We start from the raw sequence: 23,768 nt of genomic DNA on the forward strand, positions 1-23,768 counted from the left end.
GAGATTTCCCTCCCTAGGCCCGACAAGACGCCTCCTGAGACGCGGCAAGGCAGTAGGCAAAATGCAACAAGGAATAACAATATTAATGTGCTTATAGTAAACTGCAGGAGCGTCTATAGAAAGGTCCCAGAACTGCTCTCATTAATAAACGGTCACAACGCCCATATAGTACTAGGAACAGAAAGTTGGCTGAAACCAGACGTAAACAGTAATGAAATGCTAAACTCGGATTGGAATGTATACCGCAGAGATAGGCTGGACAGTGAAGGGGGAGGCGTGTTTATAGCGATAAGAAGTGCAATAGTATCGAAGGAAATTGACGGAGATTCGAATTGTGAAATGATTTCGGTGAATGTCACGGTTAAAGCAGGCTCAGACATGGTAATTGGATGTCTCTATAGGCCCCCGGGCTCAGCAGCTGTTGTGGCTCAGCACCTGAAGAATAATTTGGAAAATATTTCGAGTAGATTTCCCCACCATGTTATAGTTCTGGGTGGAGATTTTAATTTGCCGGATATAGACTGGGAGACTCAGACGTTCATAACGGGTGGCAGGGACAAAGAATCTAGTGAAATATTTTTAAGTGCTTTATCTGAAAACTACCTTGAGCAGTTAAACAGAAAACCGACTCGTGGCGATAACATATTAGACCTTCTGGTGACAAACAGACCCGAACTATTTGAATCAGTTAATGCAGAACAGGGAATCAGCGATCATAAAGCGGTTACTGCATCGATGATTTCAGCCGTAAATAGAAATATTAAAAAAGGTAGGAAGATTTTTCTGTTTAGCAAAAGTGACAAAAAGCAGATTTCAGAGTACTTGGTGGCTCAACACAAAAGTTTTGTCTCAAGTACAGACAGTGTTGAGGATCAATGGACAAAGTTCAAAACCATGGTACAATATGCGTTAGATGAGTATGTGCCAAGCAGGATCGTAAGAGATGGGAAAGAGCCACCGTGGTACAACAACCGAGTTAGAAAACTGCTGCGGAAGCAAAGGGAACTTCACAGCAAACATAAACATAGCCAAAGCCTTGCAGACAAACAAAAATTACGCGAAGCGAAATGCAGTGTGAGGAGGGCTATGCGAGAGGCTTTCAATGAATTCGAAAGTAAAGTTCTATGTACTGACTTGGCAGAAAATCCTAAGAAATTTTGGTACTATGTCAAAGCGGTAGGTGGATCAAAACAAAATGTCCAGACACTCTGTGACCAAAATGGTACTGAAACAGAGGATGACAGACTAAAGGCCGAATTACTAAATGTCTTCTTCCAAAGCTGTTTCACAGAGGAAGACTGCACTGTAGTTCCTTCTCTAGATTGTCGCACAGTTGACAAAATGGTAGATATCGAAATAGATGACAGAGGGATAGAGAAACAATTAAAATCGTTCGAAAGAGGAAAGGCCGCTGGTCCTGATGGAATACCAGTTCGATTTTACACAGAGTACGCGAAGGAACTTGCCCCCCTTCTTGCAGCGGTGTACCGTAGGTCTCTAGAAGAGCGAAGCGTTCCAAAGGATTGGAAAAGGGCACAGGTCATCCCCGTTTTCAAGAAGGGACGTCAAACAGATGTGCAGAACTATAGACCTATATCTCTAACGTCGATCAGTTGTAGAATTTTGGAACACGTATTATGTTCTGGAGACTAGAAATCTACTCTGTAGGAATCAGCATGGGTTTCGAAAAAGACGGTCGTGTGAAACCCAGCTCTCGCTATTCGTCCACGAGACTCAGAGGGCCTTAGACACGGGTTCACAGGTAGATGCCGTGTTTCTTGACTTCCGCAAGGCGTTTGACACAGTTCCCCACAGTCGTTTAATGAACAAAGTAAGAGCATACGGACTATCAGATCAATTGTGTGATTGGATTGAGGAGTTCCTAGATAACAGAACGCAGCATGTCATTCTCAATGGAGAGAAGTCTTCCGAAGTAAGAGTGATTTCAGGTGTGCCGCAGGGGAGTGTCATAGGACCGTTGCTATTCACAATATACATAAATGACCTGGTGGATGACATCGGAAGTTCACTGAGGCTTTTTGCGGATGATGCTGTGGTGTATCGAGAGGTTGCAACAATGGAAAATTGTACTGAAATGCAGGAGGATCTGCAGCGAATTGACGCATGGTGCAGGGAATGGCAATTGAATCTCAATGTAGACAAGTGTAATGTGATGCGAATACATAGAAAGATAGGTCCCTTATCATTTAGCTACAAAATAGCAGGTCAGCAACTGGAAGTAGTTAATTCCATAAATTATCTGGGAGTACTCATTAGGAGTGATTTAAAATGGAATGATCATATAAAGTTGATCGTCGGTAAAGCAGATGCCAGACTGAGATTCATTGGAAGAATCTTAAGGAAATGCAATCCGACAACAAAGGAAGTAGGTTACAGTACGCTTGTTCGCCCAATGCTTGAATACTGCTCAGCAGCGTGGGATCCGCACCAGGTAGGGTTGATAGAGAAGATCCAACGGAGAGCAGCGCGCTTCGTTACAGGATCATTTAGTAATTGCGAAAGCGTTACGGAGATGATAGATAAACTCCAGTGGAAGACTCTGCAGGAGAGACGCTCAGTAGCTCGGTACGGGCTTTTGTTAAAGTTTCGAGAACATACCTTCACCGAAGAGTCAAGCAGTATATTGCTCCCTCCTACGTATATCTCGCGAAGAGACCATGAGGATAAAATCAGAGAGATTAGAGCCCACACAGAAGCATACCGACAATCCTTCTTTCCACGTACAATACGAGACTGGAATAGAAGGGAGAACCGATAGAGGTACTCAGGGTACCCTCCGCCACACACCGTCAGGTGGCTTGCGGAGTATGGATGTAGATGTAGATGTAGATGTAGAAGTGGTACAAAGCTGTATCACTTTTCAACATAATCTCCCCCACGCTCAATGCAAGTCCTCCAGCGCTTACAAAGTACACCAGTTCCTTTGGAAATAAATTCTTTTGGTAGTCCGCGCAACCACCCATGCACTGGGTGGCGTACCTCTTCATCAGAACGGAACTTCTCTCCTCGTGCCACGCAGGATTAGCCGAGCGGTCAGCGGCGCTGCAGTCATGGACTGTGCGGCTGATCCTGGCGGAGGTTCGAGTCCTCCCTCGGGCGTGGGTGTGTGTGTTTGTCCTTAGGATAATTTAGGTTAGGTAGTGTGTAAGCTTACGGACTGACGACCTTAGCAGTTAAGTCCCAAAACATTTCACACACATATGAACATTTTTTCTTTCCTCCCATTGCGTCTTTGAGTGGCCCAGAAATATGGAAATCACTTGGCGATGAGGAATGGCGCCATTGCTTGCTCGCTCTCTTCGTTTCTGGTTGGTGGAATTGAACCCAGATTTCGTCCCCAGTAATGATTCTTGCAAGGAAGCCATCACCTTCCCGTTCAAAGCGCCGAAGAAGTTCTTCACAAGCATCAGCACGTCGTTCTCTCATTTCAGGAGTCAGCTGCCGTGGCACCCATCTTGCACACACTTTGTGAAACTGGAGCACATCATGCACAATGTGGTGTGCTGACCCATGACTAACCCGTAAACATGCTACAATGTCATTCAGTGTCACTCGGCGGTTTTCCTTCACTATGGCTTCAACTGCTGCAAAGTTATGTGGAGTCACAACTCGTTGTGCCTGATCTGAACGAGGAGCATCTTCCTAAAGTCACACCATTTGCGAACTTTCTACTCCATTCGTAGACTTGCTGCTGTTACAAACATGCATTACCGTATTGAAACTTAATTCGTCGATGAATTTCTGTAGGTTTCACACATTCAGTACGCAAAAACCGAATAACAGAACGCTGTTCTTCCCTGCTGCAAGTCGCAAGTGCGGCGGCCATCTTAATACTGATGTGTTGATGTTGTTGTGGTCTTCAGTCCTGAGACTGGTTTGATGCAGCTCTCCATGCGACTCTATCCTATGCAAGCTTCTTCATCTCCAAGTACGTACTGCAACCCACATCCTTCTGAATCTGCTTAGTGTATTCATCTCTTGGTCTCCCTCTACAATTTTTACCCTCCACGCTGCTCTCCAGAGCTAAATTTGTGATCCCTTGATGCCTTAGAACATGTCCTACCAACCGGTCCCTTCTTCTTGTCAAGTTGTGCCACAAACTCCTCTTCTCCCCAATTCTATTCAATACCTCCTCATTAGTTACCTGATCTACCCAACTATCTTCAGCATTCTTCAGTAGCACCACATTTCGAAAGCTTCTATTCTCTTCTTAACCGAACTATTTATCGTCCATGTTTCACTTCCATACATGTCTACACTCCAGACAAACACTCTCAGAAACGACTTCCTGACACTTAAATCTATACTCGATGTTAACAAATTTCTCTTCTTCAGAAACGCTTTCCTTGCCATTGCCAGTCTACATTTTATATCCTCTCTACTTCGACCATCATCAGTTATTTTGCTCCCCAAATAGCAAAACTCCTTTACTACTTTAAGTGTCTCATTTCCTAATCTAATTCCATCAGCATCACCCGAGTTAACTCGACTACATTCCATTATCCTCGTTTTGCTTTTGTTGATGTTCATCTTATATTCTCCTTTCAAGACACTGTCCATTCCGTTCAACTGTTCTTCCAAGTCGTTTGTTGTCTCTGACAGAATTACAATGTCATCGGCGGACCTCAAAGTTTTAATTTCTTCTCCATGGATTTTAATACCTACTCCGTTGTTCATACTGATACTGCGACAGTATGTGTGCATCTGCAATATGCTGCCACCTACAGGCCATTATGCACGCTGTTTGTAGCACTCTTACCAACTTACAGGATAAAGTCGCGAAATTTCAATTTGTTATTACAAATTTAAGGTTTTCATTTTACTCAACCTCGTACATGGCTCTCTCCAGTGTTTGTGAAGCAAATTAGCTCTTTGTTGATGGCCATAATCACACTACTTCAAACGTTACAAGTAAGCTTTATAAGTCAAAAATAAATTTGGCATACACGAAATCTCAGGCAGAGCTGTAAATAAATGCAAGGGCAATGTCGGGTTTCTCAGCTAGTTTTGGAGAAACGGGAATAATCAGAGAAGTGGTATTTTCCTTTTGCTGATGATCTTGCCATCTCTGCTGAATGTACAGAAGATGCAGCAATACAGATAAATTTCCTATAAGAAAACATAAAACGACGAAGAAGACACCGAAATATGTGGATAACGATTATGGAAGAATAAAAAACGCTATAAAATTTGAATATCTGTATGAAAAAATACAACGAAATGCTCTGCACAGAAACTTACTTTGCAAATGGAAGTAGCTTTCCAATTAAAAAGATACTTTTATAGTAAAAATCTTTGAAATTTTTGTCTATTTTGGATGTGGAACACTGCAATGTTTGATGAATTAAAGTTTTCAAAAAAATTTCAACTCGTCGCATTTTGTGATTTTTCAATTTTTATTATACCACGACCGGTTTTGAATTGTTAACCAATTCATCAACAGGTCGTACACAGTTTTAAAGACTATAACACCGAGAGCTTCACGTATCCGTGGCACATTCAGTGCCTTCACGTCGGAACAAGTAACCACTGAATGTGGCGAGATACACGACATTCACTGCTTACTTCATTGTTTTATTCTGCCTTATCACAGCTACAAGACCCCTAACAATGCTACAAACAATCATTAGAAGTATATACCATCTGATCATGAGTCACTAGAGGACTCGAAAATGGTGACGGTATAATAAAAACGGATTGAAATTTGTGGTGACTAGAGACTGAAAGGAGCTATCTGTACTTACACTGAAGAAATCTTTAATAGTCAAGATCGTATTCAGTTCTATTTATTTCTGTTGACCAGTTTCAACATTTAAGTCTGTCGTCCTCCGATCTTCAACTTGTTATATGCCCTGTTTCATTAAGACAGCAACACACATATAGGGTGTCCCATAAAGTACGCAGTTTTTAAATTAATAACTAACCACATAATTTATTGTAAAATTGCTAGTATTATTACTCAGTATGAAACGCAAAGACTGCGATTAAGCATGAACCTAGACCACAAATGTCCTCCACAGCTTCGTCTGCACACGTCCACTCTGTGAACAAAATTTTCGACGAATCTAGAGCAAAGTTCCGATTGAATCTGACCCATGACGCGTCTAATTTCTGCCTTGGGTTGAGGGATGATTCGTGGACAGCTGACAGAAATACGAGATTTGACATACAGCCACAAAAAAGCCACATGGTGTCAAATGACACGATCTCGGTGGCCAGTTCTGATCGCCATTGCGAGAGATGAGACGAGAAGAGAATCTTTCTCTCGGAAAGGCAGCGTGGCAGATTGCCAATTCCTGTGTTCAACATTCAATTTTTGCAATTACGACCGTAAAGACTCAGTATCGTTTTCAAAAAGGTATGGCCCAATTAGTCCACCAGCCCATAACCTACACCAAACAGTGACTCATTCTGGATGATGACACTTCTCATGGACCATGCGAGACCTCTTTGGGTCCCAAATCTGGCAGTTTTGCTTCTTCGCATAACCATTAAGCTGGAAGTGTATCTTGTGACTGGAGATTATTTTCTTATGAAAATCACTATCGATTTCGTGTTTTGTAAACACCCAATCGGCAGACGTTCGATTCTTCAAACAGAAGATTTGAATCGTAAAAGGATGCAAACGCAGATCTTTTGTTAAGATTCGTCGCAAACTGCTTCTCGGAAAGGCTAACTGTTGAAAACGGCAGCGAGCTCACATTGAGGAGAGCGACATTCTCTCCCACGTGATTTGATGTTCACTGTTGATCCTGTATTTTCACATTTCCTTACTTGTGTCTGCACTGTTGAAACATTAGGCGAATTTCACCTACCAAAAAGTTCACGAAATCTTCGAACGATCACTTTATAGCATTCACCGTACTTGAAATACACTTTCAAAATCGGGATGCGTTGATCCATCGTGTATCGTTCCGTTTTAGGTGATAACAGTAAGCAAAAATACCAAGTGACAATGAGAATCAGTAATCGCAATGTCGGCAGATGACAGTCATCTAAATTTCAGGTCCAGCAACCTAACAAACTGAAAGAACTGCTGAATTTAAAAACTGTGTTATTTCTGGTACTCCCTTTACCATGTTGTCTTTTTAGTGTGTAGCATGTAGCACATTTCACACGGGTTTCTTAATCTAAAAATAGATTTGTCACAAGTAAAAACATTATAGTTAAAAAGCACCTTGAGTAATTAGGGATGATCATACACATAACATTCCACTAATGGATGTTACATGTTGACCTGCATAACAGTGCATGTTCACGCACATGTTTACATTTACATGACGAATTAAATACATCATGGATCCACATTCTTTAAAGTACACAGTTAAATTAACTGACAGGAAGGCACAGACAAGGCATGCAAGTAAATGCATGAAGACAAAACAGGCACAATAATGGCAGAAGGAAGAAAAGAACAACATAGGGTGGCGTACTTAGCACATTAGTACGGAGAGCATAAGCCATTTCCGACGCGGACAGCTTAACCCAAGAACTTGCGCATTTGATGGCTGTTTTTAAGGAAAATGTATACTGCGAGAAGCAGATTCGTCGGGCTATGGAGTTTGGAGCATCTCCGGAGGTGTATGAAGAGAAACATAGATCGGTGGCCTTTCTTCCTTATGCTGGAGGCTTATCGTTTAAGATTGGTCGAATTTTAAGGAATTTTAACATTAAGAGTGTGTTCCCTCCACCTTCTAAGCTTGGGGCACTGCTCGGCTCTGTGAAAGACGATTTGGGGCTTAGGAAACACAGTGTGTACAAAATTCCGTGTCAATGTGGGAGAGGTTACATTGGCCGTTCGATTCGCACAGTGCATGACAGGTGTGTAGAACATCGCCGTCATACGAGGCTACAACAGCCGGAAAATCAGCAGTAGCAGAACACTGCTTAAATGAGGAACACAGTATGAAATTTGATGAAACTGTGGTAGTTGCCAACAATTTTGGTTTCTGGAACAGTGTCTATAAAGAGGCTACTGAAATTAGGTTGGCGGATAATTTCATCAACAGAGACAAAGGGTTTCCTCTTAGCAAGACATGGAATCCTGTATTGTCTCTCATCAGAATTGAACGTTCTTCGGTGCGGCCCTTCGGCCATAAATATAATAGACTGGCCCTGAGTCATTTTCATGGCTCCAACATCTCTGGGCTGAAGTTACGTGAATGTTGGCAAAACATGGTTGTTTCGTGTTGCGCTTATGTCTGTACTCAGCGTTTTGTCGGGGGAAATGGCATTACATTTCACTTGTGTTTCTATGATAGTGCAGATGCGTTTATTGAAATCTGTTGCAGTGACTTTTATATATTTTGTACACTTGAAATAGAGTATCACGTAAATTAAAGTATTGAAAGTGATACCTGTGAAGTCAGGCTCATACTACATTTTGGAAAGTATTAGTCATAATTCGGTTACAGAAGTAAGTATAATTGTTTCTCGTTCCTACTCATAGGTTCCCAAAGGATAAAAACCAAAGGCAACTGTGGATACAGGCCCTGAAACAGAAAAACTTAAAGCCATCTGCACATACGCGCTTTATAATTTATATTTACAGTGTCTGTCGTTTTTAATCCTGATGTTTTTATAGGGCTAAGACTGGAGGGAATTGGCTAAGTAGCGATGCTATCCCAACACTTATTGATTTTCCGGAGCATATGAAGTCGAAGAGGCCTAAGCTCTGTAAATCACACACTAGAAGGCGTTCGTTAGATGATGCTACATGTTGACTTCTGAAATCTGTGCTTCCAATGCCTGTAAGTCTGAATGTTGTTAGAATGTGTGTGGTAACTGCGAGTTACTAAAATTTTGTATTAGAATAGAACTGTAGCACGTTACGTTAAGTGCCATTTCGGACATGCTTCGCCCACAAATTATACCTCAAAACATGCAGTTTTGTATTGTTTACAGTGACGTTGTGCGATATGGAAACTAACACCCCGAAAAACAAAAGTTTCAGGTGTATTGGGTACTGTGAACAAATCCAGGACAAATGTAGTTCTGGCATAATTTTTCACAAATAAAAAAGTAATTTTTGTTGGAAGCGTTTGGCAGTCAGTTGAGAAATGTGGGGCAAATACGATACAAACATAGGATGGCAGACCGCTGATTTGAAATCCCGCTACCTTTTGCCAACAGTCACGTGGTTTATGTTGGAGCCACACCAGCCCTATAGCTTCTGCACAGCAAGGCCAGTCTACAAGTATCTATGGTCGAAGGTGCGGCCTCGAGTGCGATATACAGGGTGTTACAAAAAGGTACGGTCAAACTTTCAGGAAACATTCCCCACACACAAAGAAAGAAAATATGTTACGTGGACATGTGTCCGGAAACGCTTACTTTCCATGTTAGAGCTCATTTTATTACTCTTTTTCAAATCACATTAATCATTGAATGGAAACACACAGCAACAGAACGTACCAGCGTGACTTCACACACTTTGTTACACGAAATATTCAAAATGTCCTCAGTTAGCGAGGATACGCGCAGCCACCCTCTGCCGCATGGAATCCCTGATGCGCTGATGCAGCCCTGGAGAATGGCGTATTGTATCGCAGCCGCCCACAATACGAGCACGGGGTTGCGTAGACAAGAGTTTTCAAATGCCCCCATAAATGAAAATCAAGAGGGTTGAGGTCAGGAGAACGTGGAGGCCCTGTGACTGGTCCGCCTCTACCAATCCATCAGTCATCGAATCTGTTGTTGAGAAGCGTACGAACACTTCGACTCAAATGTGCAGGAACTCCATCGTGCATGAACCACATGTTGTGTCGTACTTGTAAAGGCACATGTTCTAGCAGCACAGATAGAGTATCCAGTATGAAATCATGATAACGTGCTCCATTGAGCGTAGGTGGAAGAACATGGGGCCCAATCAAGACATCACCAACAATACCTGCCCAAACGTTCACAGAAAATCTGTGTTGTTGACGTGATTGCACAATTGCGTGCGGATTCTCGTCAGCCCGCATATGTTGATTGTGAAAATTTACAATTTGATCACGTTGGAATGAAGACTCATCCGTAAAGAGAACATTTGCACTGAAATGAGGATTGACACATGGTTGGATGAACCATTCGCAGAAGTGTACCCGTGGAGGCCAGTCAGCTGCTGATTGTACCTGCGCACGCTGTACATGGTACGGAAACAACTGGTTCTCCCGTAGCACTCTCCATACAGTGACGTGGTCAACGTTGCTTTGTACAGCAGCAACTTCTCTGACGCTGACATTAGGGTTATCTTCAACTGCGCGAAGAATTGCCTCGTCCATTGCAGGTGTCCTCGTCGTTCTAGGTCTTCCCCAGTCGCGAGTCATAGGCTGGAATGTTCCGTGCTACCTAAGACGCCGATCAATTGCTTCGAACGTCTTCCTGTCGGGACACCTTCGTTCTGGAAGTCTGTCTCGATGCAAACGAATCGCACCACGGCTATTGCCCCGTGCTAATCCATACATCAAATGGGCATCTGATAACTCCGCATTTGTAAACATTGCACTGACTGCAAAACTACGTCCGTGATGAACACTAACCTGTTCATGCTACGTACTGATGTGCTTGATGCTAGTACTGTAGAGCAATGAGTCGCATGTCAACACCAGCACAGAAGTCAACATTACTTTCCTTCAATTGAGCCAACTGGCGGTGAATCGAGAAAGTACAGTGCATACTGACGAAACTAAAATGTGCTCTAACATGGAAATTAAGCGTTTCCGGACACATGTCCACATAACATCTTTTCTTTATTTGTGTGTGAGGAATGTTTCTTGAAAGTTTCGCCGTACCTTTTTGAAAGACCCTGTATCGTTGCCAGCAGTGTTCCACTAAGGGCGGCGCCACTTAACTGTCTCGGAGGGCAGCAACTGTGACGGGCGACGCATGCGTCGTGTACTGAACGGTGGCCTATATAGGACGTCGATTTGCAGCCCGGCGTCAGTTCTCAGCGGGACTCATCAGAAGAAACCGCATTTTCCTGAAGATGACGAACAGATGGATCGTCGAAACATCGAGTCAAGTTGATTTTAGGATCCGGCAGCAAAGCCGAGGAGACTTTCAAAATAACTAAAAAAAAATTGCAAAGGGAAGGTGTGGAGAGAGCAGCGCACCTGGGCGCCGGGTTGGCGAGTATGGCGGTGAGGCTGGCGCGGTAGGCGACGGCGACGAGCAGGCACTGCAGCCACCAGCAGGCCAGCACTAGCCTGGCGCGCCAGTGGCGCCGCCCTGGCGGCTGCGACGCCGGCACCAGCAGCAGCGCGCCCACGGCGGACAGCGCCCCCACGCGGCCGCCGCCCACCCACTGCAGCGCGGCCGCGCCCGCCGCCAGAGACACCAGCACCGACATCCACATCAGCGACCTGCGCACCACCCACACCCACTCTTCTGCTGCTCCAAATCACACTAGTCAACAACTACCTGGCACCGTATCAACTAACACATTAAAATACCTAGGGATAACCCAGTTCTAAGCAAAGAACAGCAAGCAGAAAGGTGGAAGGAGTATATAGCGGGTCTAATCAAGATCGATTTACCTGAGAACAATATTACGGAAATGGAAGACGATGTAGATGAAGATGAAATGGGAGATACGATACTGTGTGAAGAGTTTGACAGAGCACTGAAAGACATGAGTCGAAACAAGGCCCCGGGAGTAGACAACATTCCATTAAGACTGATAAAGGCCTTGGGAGAACCGCTCCTGACAAAACTCTACCATCTGGTGAGCAAGATGTATGAGACATGCGAAATACCGCAGGAGAATATAATAATTCCAATCCTAAAGAAAGCAGGTGTTGATACATGTGAAAATTACCGAACTATCAGTTTAATAAGCCATGGCTGCAAAATACTAACACGAATTCTTTACAGACGAATGGATAAACTGGTAGAAGCCGACCTCGGTGAAAATCAGTTGGGATTCCGTGGAAATATTGGAACTCGTCAGGCAATGCTGACTCTACGACTTACCTTAGATGAAACATTAAGCAAAGGCACACCTGTGTTCCTAGCATTTGTAGACTGAGAGAAGGCTTTTGACAATGTTGACTGGAACACACACTTTCAAATTCTGAAGGTGGCAGGGGTAAAACACAGAGAGCGAAAGGATATTTACAATTTGTACAGAAACCAGATGGCAGTTATAAGAGTCGAGGGACATGAAAGGGAAGCAGTGGTTGGGAAGTGAGTGAGACAGGGTTGTAGCCTCTCTCCAATGTTATTCAATCTGCAAGTAGTGAAGGAAACAAAAGAAAAATTCGGAGTAGGTATTAAAATCCATGGAGAAGAAACTAAAACTTTGAGGTTCGCCGATGACATTGTAATTCTGTCAGCGACAGCAAAAGACCTCGAAGAGCAGCTGAACGGAATGGTCAGTGTGTTGAAAGTAGGATATAAGATGAACATCAACAAAAGCAAAACGAGGATAATGGAATGTAGTCGAATTAAATCGGGTGATGCTGAGGGAATTAGATTAGGAAATGAGACACTTAAAGTAGTTTTGCTATTTGGGGAGCAAAATAACTGATGATGGTCGAAGGAGAGAGGATATAAAATGTAAACTGGCAATGGCAAGGAAAGCGTTTCTGAAAAAGAGAAATTTGTTAACATCAAGTATAGATGTAAGTGTAAGGAAGTGGTTTCTGAAGGTATTTGTATGGAGTGTAGCCATGAATGGAAATGGAACATGGACGATAAGTATTGGACAAGAAGAGAATAGAAGCTTTCGAAATGTTGTGCTACAGAAGAATGCTGAAGATTAGATGGGTAGATCACATAACTAATGAGGAGATATTGAATAGAATTGGGGAGGAGTTTGTGGCACGTGTTCTGAGGCATCAAGGGATCACAAATTTGACATTGGAGGACAGCGTGGAGGGTAAAAATCGTAGATGAATACACTAAGCAGATTCAGAAGGATGTAGCTTGCAGTAGGTACTGGGAGATGAAGAAGCTTGCACAGGATAGAGTAGCATAGACAGCTGCATCAAACCAGTCTCAGGACTGAAGACCACAACAACAACAACAACCGTAGAACATCAATGAACATTAAACCACTTAGAATAATTATACAACAAACAGGTACAGTAGATTAAAAGCACACAGCTGGACAAGAAAGTGAAGCACCCACAAGACACAATCAGATGCGAGTGTAACTTTGTACGCATACACACCACAAGCATGTATGTAAATGATTAAAGTTACAATTCTCTGTGACAGATAGAGCAGCTACTAGAGTACGCTAGTGTTGTACCTATTTAATGCTGTTACTAGGCCTGGTAGTTTATGTAACGGGTGTGAGCAGTGTCAGATGTTGTGTGATCATCTAGATCTACATCTACATCAATACCACGCAAGCCACCTGACGGTGTGTGAGTACCTCTATTGGTTCTCCCTTCTATTTCAGTCTCGTATTGATCGCGGAAAGGAAGATTGTCGGTATGCCTCTGATTTTATCCTCATGGTCTCTTCGCGAGATAAACGTAGGAGGGAGCAATATACTGCTTGACTCTTCGGTGAAGGTATGTTCTCGAAACTTCAACAAACGCCTGTACCGAGCTACTGAGCGTCTCCCTTGCAGAGTCTTCCACTGGAGTTTATCTATCATCTCCGTAACGCTTTCGCGATCGCTAAATGATCCTGAATGAGATTTTTACTCTGCAGCGGAGTGTGCGCTGAGATGAAACTTCCTGGTAGATTAAAACTGTGTGCCGGACCGAGACTCGAACTGCAAGGTTAGCAGGAGAGCTTCGGTAAAGTTTGGAAGGTAGGAGACGAGGTCCTGGCAGAAGTAAAGCTGTGAGGATGGGGCGTGAGTCGCGCTTGGGTAGCTCAGTTGATAGAGCACTTGCCCGCGAAAGGCAAAGGTCCCGAGTTCGAGTCTTGGTCCAGCACACAGTTTTAATGTGCCAGGAAGTTTTACTAAATGATCCTGTAACGAAGGGCGCTGCTCTCCGTTGGATCTCCTCCATCTCTTCCATCAACCGTATGTGGTATGGATCCCCACACTGGTGAGCATTATTCAAGTAGTGGGCGAACAAGCGTACTGTAACCTACTTCCTTTGTTTTCGGACCGCATTTCCTTAGGATTCTTCCAATGAATCTCAGTCTGGTATCTGCTTTACCGGCGATTAATTTTATATGGTCATTCCATTTTAAATAGCCAGCCGGTGTGGCCGAGCGGTCCTAGGCGCTTAGTCTGGAACCGTGCGACCGCTACTGCCGCAGGTTCGAATCCTGCCTCGGGCATGGATGTGTGTGATGTCCTTAGGTTAGTTAGGTTTCAAGTTCTAGGGGACTGATGACCTCAGATGTAAGTCCCATAGTGCTCATACCCATTTGAACCATTTTTGAACCATTTTAAATCACTCCTAATGCCTGTTCCCTGATAATTTATGGAATTAACTGCTTCCAGTTGCTGACCTGCTATATTGTAGCTAAATGATAAAGGATCTTTCTTTCTATGTATTCGCTACACACTACACTTGTCTACACTGAGATTCAATTGCCACTCGCTGCACCATGCGTCAATTTGTTGCAGATCCTCTTGTATTTCAGTACAATTTTTCATTGTCACAACCTCTCCATATGCCACAGCATCATCGGCAAAAAGCCTCAGTGAACAATCGATGTTATCCAGGCAAGGTCATTTATATATACTGTGAATAGCAACGGTCCTACGACACTCTCTGTGGCACACCTGAAATTACCCTTACTTCGGAAGACTTCTTTCCATTGAGAATGACATGCTGCGTTCTGTTCTCTAGGAACTCTTCAATACAATTACACAGTTCGTCTTATAGTCCATATGCTCTTGCTTTGTTCACTAAATGACTGTGTGGAACTGCATCAAACGCCATGTGGAAGTCAAGAAACACGGCATCTACCTGAGAACCTGTCTCTACAGCCCTCTGAGTCTCGTGGACGAATAGCACGAGCTGGGTTTCACACGATCGTCTTTTTCGAAACCCATGCTGATTCCTACAGAGTAGATTTCTAGTCTCCAGTAAAGTCATTACACTCGAACATAATACGTGTTCCAAAATACTACAACTTATCGACGTTAGAGATATAGGTCTATAGTTCTGCACACGTGTTCGACGTCCCTTCCTGAAAACGGAGATGACCTGTGCCCTTTTCCAATCCTTTGCTACGCTACGCTCTTCTAGAGACCTACGGTACACTGCTGCAAGAAGGGAGTCAACGTTCCTTCGCGTACTCTGTGTAAAATCGAACTGGTATCCCATCAGGTCCAGAGGCCTTTCCTCTTTCGAGCAATTTTAATTGTTTTTCTCGCCCTCTGTCATCTATTTCAATATCTACTATTTTGTCATGTGTGCGACAATGTAGATAAGTAACTACAGTGCATTCTACTTCTTCCTGTAAAGGAGATCCAGATACCACGCACGTCTTGAGACACTATCGTCAATACCTGACAGACTTTGAATGGGTATTGTGGGACTCCATTTGGCTGGCTGGTCAAATGGTGCAATATTTATATTTATTGTTCTTTAAAATGTGACAGCAACTTGATATTGGACTGCTTTAGAATGTAAGGACAGGTATACTCATTTTCAAGGTTCCGATTGATCGTGTTTGATCATCACAACAGAGGCACACCGTACTGTACGACAAGCGCATTGTAATCATTCACATCTGTGCCTGTTGTCTGGGAACAAGTAATGGGCTCCCTTCAGCATTTGTGTCATCTCCCACCATTGATTGGAGACTAGCTGCAACCAGATTAGGGAATTACTGCCCCATGTGTCGGCTGGTGTTATCACCATAACATAAACGGTTGCATTTGGAGAAGCTCAGCAGCTCTGTGAGCAGGAATCACGGATTGCTGATGAATGGTGTCGCGTTATATTCACCGATAAGTAATGGTTCTGCACTAATCTGAATGACCATCATCAGCAAGTATGGCGGTGGACTTGAGGGTGAGACATGCTCTGGCTCGCGTTGGTGCTGTTGTGGGTTTCCATCCTCTGTTGGAGGCCGGACTGTATCGTTTAATTGACATTGTTGCGGTTGTTTGTCTTCTTCTTGTGTTGACTGGCGCCACTTGGATTCGCACGCGTTGCCTGTCTGCTAGTGACAGTAGCGGCGGTTATCGATATGTAGTAACTGTGGCCCTATCTTTGGAGCGACGTCGTTGTTCTTCGGCGTCGTGTCAGTGTGCAGTTCGGTTGGGGACTCAGGAGGAGCCAGGTCCACGCAGAGTGGGGACTTGGCGGAACCACTGGTGGCGCGCATCGACTGCCAGATCGAAGAGCTGTGTCACGAGGGATCCTGCAAGTTTTGAGTACATTTCAACGCGAGTAGGAAATGTTCAAATGTGTGTGAAATCTTATGGGACATGACTGCTAAGGTCATCAGTCCCTAAGTTTACACACTACTTAACAAAAGTAATCCTAAGGACAAACACACACGCCCATACCCGAGGGAGGACTTGAACCTTCGCGGGGATCAACCGCACAATCCATTACTGCAGCGCCTTAGACCGCTGGGCTAATCCCGCGCGGCAATTCGAGTAGACAAACCTCCGCCATTGTGAAATTTCGCGATTCTCCAGTGACATGGGTTCGTGTTGCTGCTCGTAGTGTTGCCGAGGCAAAGGGCAACGAGTGGAGTGCTTGGGGAAGACGGATCAGATTAGCGTTCCTGGGGTTATAATGACTACTTACTGCCTTCAGCTTGTTACAGTTGTTAAGTTCAACCAGTGGTAGTTTCCTGCCTGGTGGCCGCTAACGCCCCAGTTACCTGCCCTGTGTATGTAACGGCAGTGTACGTTTCCTCGCCTTGCCGCTGCTGTCCGGTAAGGCGTGTAAGTTTCACAGCTTTCTTGATTTTAGGTTGGTTTGCGATTCTTCTACCTTGGTGGTAGTGATTTCTTTCTTGTTCCGGGCGCTCTAAACACAGTATTCTGTGGGCGGAGTCCAGACCGCCGGTTCCGGCTTTGGCGTATTCTTACATCTTTGCATTTGGTTTATTGTACGTCAGGTATCCTCACCAATATTATCATTAGTCACTCTTTAGACTGCCACTAGTCTGAGTTATCATCTTGTGGTGTGAATGCAACTCTTGGCTGCCTTTCTCATCGCTCGCTAAAGTGTTTTTGCCGGACCTACTCAGAGGCCTATACCTGGAGCACCGTCTGTGACTGGCCCTTGTGTTTTTTAATTGTGTTATTATTTTATTATTGTATTACCGAGTTACCATAATTTGTCTCACCTGTTTGGTGATCAGCTGCTTGTCCTTTTGAATTAACTTTTGTTATTATATTCGCAGTTTTATTGCATGTTGTTAAATTTTTTTAATAACTGCCATTCTTGGCTTTACAGGCCGTCAGCCGTGACCTGGTCACTTGCCTTAAAATTATAACTGCGACCACAGTGGCTTGTTCTCAAAGCATTATTTGCTGTGTGTGTATTTTATGTAGGTTTGTTAAATTTTTTAATAATTGCCATTCTTGGTGTTTAAGGTCTTCAGCCGTGAAACAATTCTTAATTGATTGCCATTAAGACCTTCAGCCGTGAGCATGGTTACTTGTTTCAAAATCCTAATTTGGTAATTCTATTTTAGCAGTGAGCTTTAAGATCTTGGTGATTTGTCTTTTATGTTATAACTGTAATTGTAAGTTACAACAAGTTTAAACAATTCTTAATTTATTCTCATTAAGGCCTTCCGCCGTGAAACAGTTCTTAAATTATTGCCATTATTTTAATTATTTGTTCATTTTAAATGAACTGTGTGTGATTAAAGGAAAACTAACCAATAGTAACTGATTATGGCTCCGTCCACAATCCTAACCGAATCCTGCCTTCCTTGACTAACAGGTATCGGGGAGAGGCCTCTTTATTCCAATGTTCTAGAGTGGTTAAGCGGTGCTTCTCCTTGTGCCATGCTGTGGGAATCCATCGGTTATGTCTTCATGACATGGCTGGAAGTGATTAAGGGAACCATGAGGCCACAGTCGTAAGACACAGACTTACTGCATCCATAAATGTTACGTCACACGCAACAGTGATGTGGTGCCTATATTCTGCAGGACAATGCCCATTCACGCTTGCACTTTCTATGAACTGTCTATGTGATGTTCAGAAGATCCCTGTACTGACCCCAATAGAATTTGTGTTGGACGAGATTGAAACTCAATTCCGTCCCAGGGATTATCAAGGACCAGTATAACAGTTCTGAGCAGCTTACCTCAGGAGAGGATACGGCGAATTTATGCAATCCTTCCCAACCGAATCAGTGCATGTTTCTAGGCTAGAGGGGATGCAACATTTTACTAACAAGTGGCCTCATACTGCCAAGCAGATGATTAATATTGCCTGCAGTGCTTTTAGGAAACCAAATGTTTTCATAACTAAGTTCCTCATGTGTCACAAAAAAGCGCAAACGAAAACAAAATTTATCAGCTAGATGGACCATCTTTCACTACATCATGAATGTTTGGGCACAAGCGAAAAATGTCATATCATTGCAGTGTATTAGTTTATAACGTAAACGAATACTGGATGACATGAAAAGGCGACTGCGGGAAAAAATGCAGGAATAAAGGTACTCGGATATTTTTATTATTTCATTTAATACTGGGGCAGAATGAAGTTTCATTCTGTATTGGAAGGCATGGTGATTTGAAACATCCTGGCACATTAAAACTGTGTGCCAGACTGGGACATTTGGCTTTTGCATGCAAGTGGTGCACCAGCGAGTGAGCAATCCAAGCACGATTCACAACATGTCCTCAGAGCTTTCCTTACACCGATACCTCTTCTCCAACCTTACAAACTTCATCGAAGTTCTCCTGCATACCTTGTGTGACTAACGATTCAGGAAGAAAGGATGTTACGAAGAGACGGTTTAGACGCACCCTTTGGCGTTGTTTCCGGAATTAATTTTTCCTTGTAATTGACACCTTGCTTCATTTACAAAGAGGCAAAATCACGACTCGTGTAAGCTCACAATACACCTCCAGTCAGCTACTGTCTACTTTTTGTATTCCTTAGCCCACTGAAAGCGTGCAGCTTTCTGTACTGCTGTGAGCAATCGTCTTTAGCGTGGTAGCTGGCTCCTAAAGTCCAATGCACGCAGTTCCTTTTGCAATGCTTGCTCGGAAACTGGTTGAGTGTTCATTGACAGAAGCAATTCCTCTAGTGTTTGAAACCAATCGCCATTGACCAGGCATGACTCTAGTCTCTGATCCTTGTAGGTTAGAATTTTTTAGTCTCTGTTGTTATGGCGTTTTACGTGGATGCGAATGGTACAGCATTACTTGGACAGCGCACGATGATACACCAACATATCAGGTCATGGCCTCATCCAAACACAATAGCTCCTTTCTGCCATTGTGTAGCGTCTCCACGTCTACCGACAGCACTTCACTACCATGACTGATGTTAGCAGTGCAGGGTCACGTGAGTTGTGCGACATCTACAGCACTACCAAGGGACTTTTTGCTCTATCAAGGGGGTGACTACTTTATGTTTTCAAAAAACAGACTTTGAATTTCGTAAATTTCGTATGCTATATAAGCCCAATTGGCGCGACTTTTTCGTAGTTATGTTGGTATACATGTCTGAAAAGTATCTCCGCACTGTCAGCTGTGCGCGGTAATATATGTTGTCAACAGTAGAAGAGGTTGCCAGTTTTTTTCTTAGCATCGGCGATTATTTGATTTGTGTAAAAATGTATCAGAGAATTTGCATTAAATTTTTCAGTAAGAACGGCATAAGTTTTAGAAATACACACATATTCAGAAAAGCAGAAAACTCTAAACGACTAGAGCTAGAACATTCAAATTCACAGGACATGTACGGTACTATTTTCAACAGAAATGATCAGCATTTCAGTCAACTGGGTTCAGCAGGTGTCCTGTTGTCTAGTAGGCACATGGTTTCGATAGCGACTAGGGAGGGGTATCTTCATCAGAATAAGCTATAGTTACATGAGTTTACATTGCATGGAGAGGTAATAATACCACATGAGTTGAGCTGCTGAAGTGCTCGAGTCAAAAATATTTTGGAAAACCGACATTAAAACCACAAGCTTAGCAAGCCGCTACGGCTGATATCAGGTATCCTGTAAATATAGGACTAACATTTGCCCTACATGCTTGTTATGCTTGTGGTTTTAATCATGGCTTCAGAAGATAACTTTTACTTATTTGACTGGAGCACTTCAGCTCATATGGTTTTATTATCTCTCCGCGCAATGTGAACATATGTAACTATAACTTATTCTAATAGAAGATACCCTTAATCGGTATCGCAACCAAATCAATGCAATAAAATTTGTGCAACTGGCTGCCTGTTACGTTCTTCCTTTAAAAAGTGATTAAAAGAAATTATTCTAAACGATCATCGAACTACAATCGGGGATGTCGTAGATGTTGACATATCAGTTTACTCAGGTAATTGATTTTTTAGTGTTTTGAGTATGAAACATGAGAGAGCAAAATTTGTTCCAAAATTGCTGACTTTCGAAAAAAGCATCGGTGAATGCAAGCTGCTCAAGAGTCACTGGATGAAGTCAAAAATACTCATAACTACTGAACATACACTCCTGGAAATGGAAAAAAGAACACATGGACACTGGTGTGTCAGACCCACCATACTTGCTCCGGACACTGCGAGAGGGCTGTACAAGCAATGATCACACGCACGGCACAGCGGGCACACCAGGAACCGCGGTGTTGGCGGTCGAATGGCGCTAGCTGCGCAGCATTTGTGCACCGCCGCCGTCAGTGTCAGCCAGTTTGCCGTGGCATACGGAGCTCCATCGCAGTCTTTAACACTGGTAGCATGCCGCGACAGCGTGGACGTGAACCGTATGTGCAGTTGACGGACTTTGAGCGAGGGCGTATAGTGGGCATGCGGGAGGCCGGGTGGACGTACCGCTGAATTGCTCAACACGTGGGGCGTGAGGTCTCCACAGTACATCGATGTTGTCGCCAGTGGTCGGCGGAAGGTGCACGTGCCCGTCGACCTGGGACCGGACCGCAGCGACGCACGGATGCACGCCAAGACCGTAGGATCCTACGCAGTGCCGTAGGGGACCGCACCGCCACTTCCCAGCAAATTAGGGACACTGTTGCTCCTGAGGTATCGGCGAGGACCATTCGCAACCGTCTCCATAAAGCTGGGCTACGGTCCCGCACACCGTTAGGCCGTCTTCCGCTCACGCCTCAACATCGTGCAGCCCGCCTCCAGTGGTGTCGCGACAGGCGTGAATGGAGGGACGAATGGAGACGTGTCGTCTTCAGCGATGAGAGTCGCTTCTGCCTTGGTGCCAATGATGGTCGTATGCGTGTTTGGCGCCGTGCAGGTGAGCTCCACAATCAGGACTGCATACGACAGAGGCACACAGGGCCAAAACCCGGCATCGTGGTGTGGGGAGCGATCTCCTACACTGGCCGTACACCTCTGGTGATCGTCGAGGGGACGCTGAATAGTGCGCGGTACATCCAAACCGTCATCGAACCCATCGTTCTACCATTCCTAGACCGGCAAGGGAACTTGCTGTTCCAACAGGACAATGCACGTCCGCATGTATCCCGTACCACCCAACGTGCTCTAGAAGGTGTAAGCCAACTACCCTGGCCAGCAAGATCTCCGGATCTGTCCCCCATTGAGCATGTTTGGGACTGGATGAAACGTCGTCTCACGCGGTCTGCATGTCCAGCACGAACGCTGGTCCAACTGAGGCGCCAGGTGGAAATGGCATGGCAAGCCGTTCCACAGGACTACATCCAGCATCTCTACGATCGACTCCATGGGAGAATAGCAGCCTGCATTGCTGCGAAAGGTGGATATACACTGTACTAATGCCGACATTGTGCATGCTCTGTTGCCTGTGTCTATGTGCCTGTGGTTCTGTCAATGTGATCATGTGATGTATCTGACCCCAGGAATGTGTCAATAAAGTTTCCCCTTCCTGGGACAATGAATTCACAGTGTTCTTATTTGAATTTCCAGGAGTGTATATGACGTCGAAATTAAGGATCAGTCGTCCCAATGCAAGCAGTCTGGATCGCCAAGACTGGCAAAAGCTCGACGCGTGCGGTCATATGTGAATGTCATGTTCAGTGTGTTCTCTAACATATTATAGTGGCATAGCGCACCATGAGTTCTTAAAGCACGGTCGAATGATCAGTAACGAGTAGTATTGCACCTAAAAGTCCAACGCTGTTTGCGCGAATGAGTATGAAAAAAAAACCTTGATTTTTGGTGAAACAGATGATGAAATTTGCACTATGGCTGTGGTTCTGGTCACAATTCGTTGCTTGTTCGCGCGTTTCGGACCAAAAACAGTACAGGTACTGTATAATGATGCCCTTGCCTCCTTAATCGCCAGATTTAACTTGTTTAAGGTAAAAAAATAAAGAAAATCTTAGAGCCAAGTCGTTTTGCAAGCTTAGATTAAAAAACATATCGCTAAGTGAGGCAAAAGTTATGTCAAACCTCGAGTACCAGAAGTGTTTCTGGAGTTGGTAGAAGCGCTGGCTTAAGTATGTAATGTGTAATGGAGAAAGAGATAAAACTGATGGAGAGGAATAAATTAATTTTTTCCAAAAATATGAAAATTCTCATTATTTTTCGAATGCACCTCATACAACACACTGTCTGACAGAAAAGTGAGCCGGCCAGAGTGGCCGAGCGGTTCCAGGCACTTCAGTCTGGAACTGCGCGACCGCTACGGTTGCAGGTTCGAATCCTGCCTCGTGCATGGATGTGTGTGATGTCCTTAGGTTAGCTAGGTGTAAATAGTGCTAAGTTCTAGGGGGCTGATGACCTCAGAAGTTAAGTCCCATAGTGTTCAGAGCCATTTTTGAACGTACGGCAGTGTCATCTACAGGGTCAACCACAACGCCATCTGGTTTCCCCCTTCAAGCTAGACAAGTTTCGTTCTTCATCACGGCGATCACTTGTGGTGGTCAGACGTAGCTGAACAGAGCCTCTATGGCAGGTGTGCCTGCCCACAAGTTCCCATGTGATCCAAAATCGGGCCACTGTCACATATGAACGCCCTACAAATTTGGATATTCACGATTCGACTAGCTGGTCAAAGGAAGACCCACAATGAAGCCCCCCTTTCTCTCAAATGGTTCAAATGGCTCTGAGCACTATGCGACTTAACGTCTGAGGTCATCAGTGGCCTAGAACTTAGAACTAATTAAACCTAACTAACCTAAGGACATCACACACATCCATGCCCGTAGCGGTCGCTCGGTTCCAGACTGTAGCGCCTAGAACCGCACGGCCGCTCCGGCCGGCCCCCTTTCTCTATTGGCCTTTGGCATTAACCATCTATCCAGAAAAATGAGTAAGCAAATTTGGTAAACAATATCACACATACAGCACTGGCATTAGATAAATGGTTCAAATGGCTCTAAGCACTATGGGACTTGACATCTGAGTTCTTCCGTCCCCTAGACTTAGTATTTAAACCTAACTAATCTAAGGACATCACACACATCCATGCCTGAGGCAGGATTCGAGCCTACGACCGTAGCAGCAGCGCTGTTCTGGACTGAAGCGCCTAGAACCGCTCGACCACAGCGACCGGCCATAAGCATTAGAAAAAAAAAATTGGAAATTTGTGGTAAGGTCTTATGGGACCAAATTGCTGAGGTCATCGGGCCCTAAGCTTACGCACTATTTAATCTAACTTAAACTAACTTAGGCTGAGGACAACACACACACACCCTTGCCCGAGGGAGGAGCTGTGCGGACCGTGACAAGACACTTCAGACCATA

General features: G+C 44.2%; 1 protein-coding gene across 1 annotated transcript in view; it reads right to left on the bottom strand.

Moving 5' to 3' along the window:
• The window catches only part of LOC126341660 (glutamate receptor ionotropic, delta-2-like), a 161,706-nt gene that overhangs the window by 96,140 nt on the left and 41,798 nt on the right, over positions 1-23,768 (bottom strand). The window contains exon 6 of the mRNA XM_050001793.1: positions 11,118-11,366. Coding sequence (XP_049857750.1) covers positions 11,118-11,366 — 249 coding nt within the window. The remainder of the gene's footprint in view (positions 1-11,117; positions 11,367-23,768) is intronic.

The sequence above is a fragment of the Schistocerca gregaria genome, chromosome 1 (genome assembly GCF_023897955.1).
Source record: "Schistocerca gregaria isolate iqSchGreg1 chromosome 1, iqSchGreg1.2, whole genome shotgun sequence".
NCBI lineage: Eukaryota > Metazoa > Arthropoda > Insecta > Orthoptera > Acrididae > Schistocerca > Schistocerca gregaria.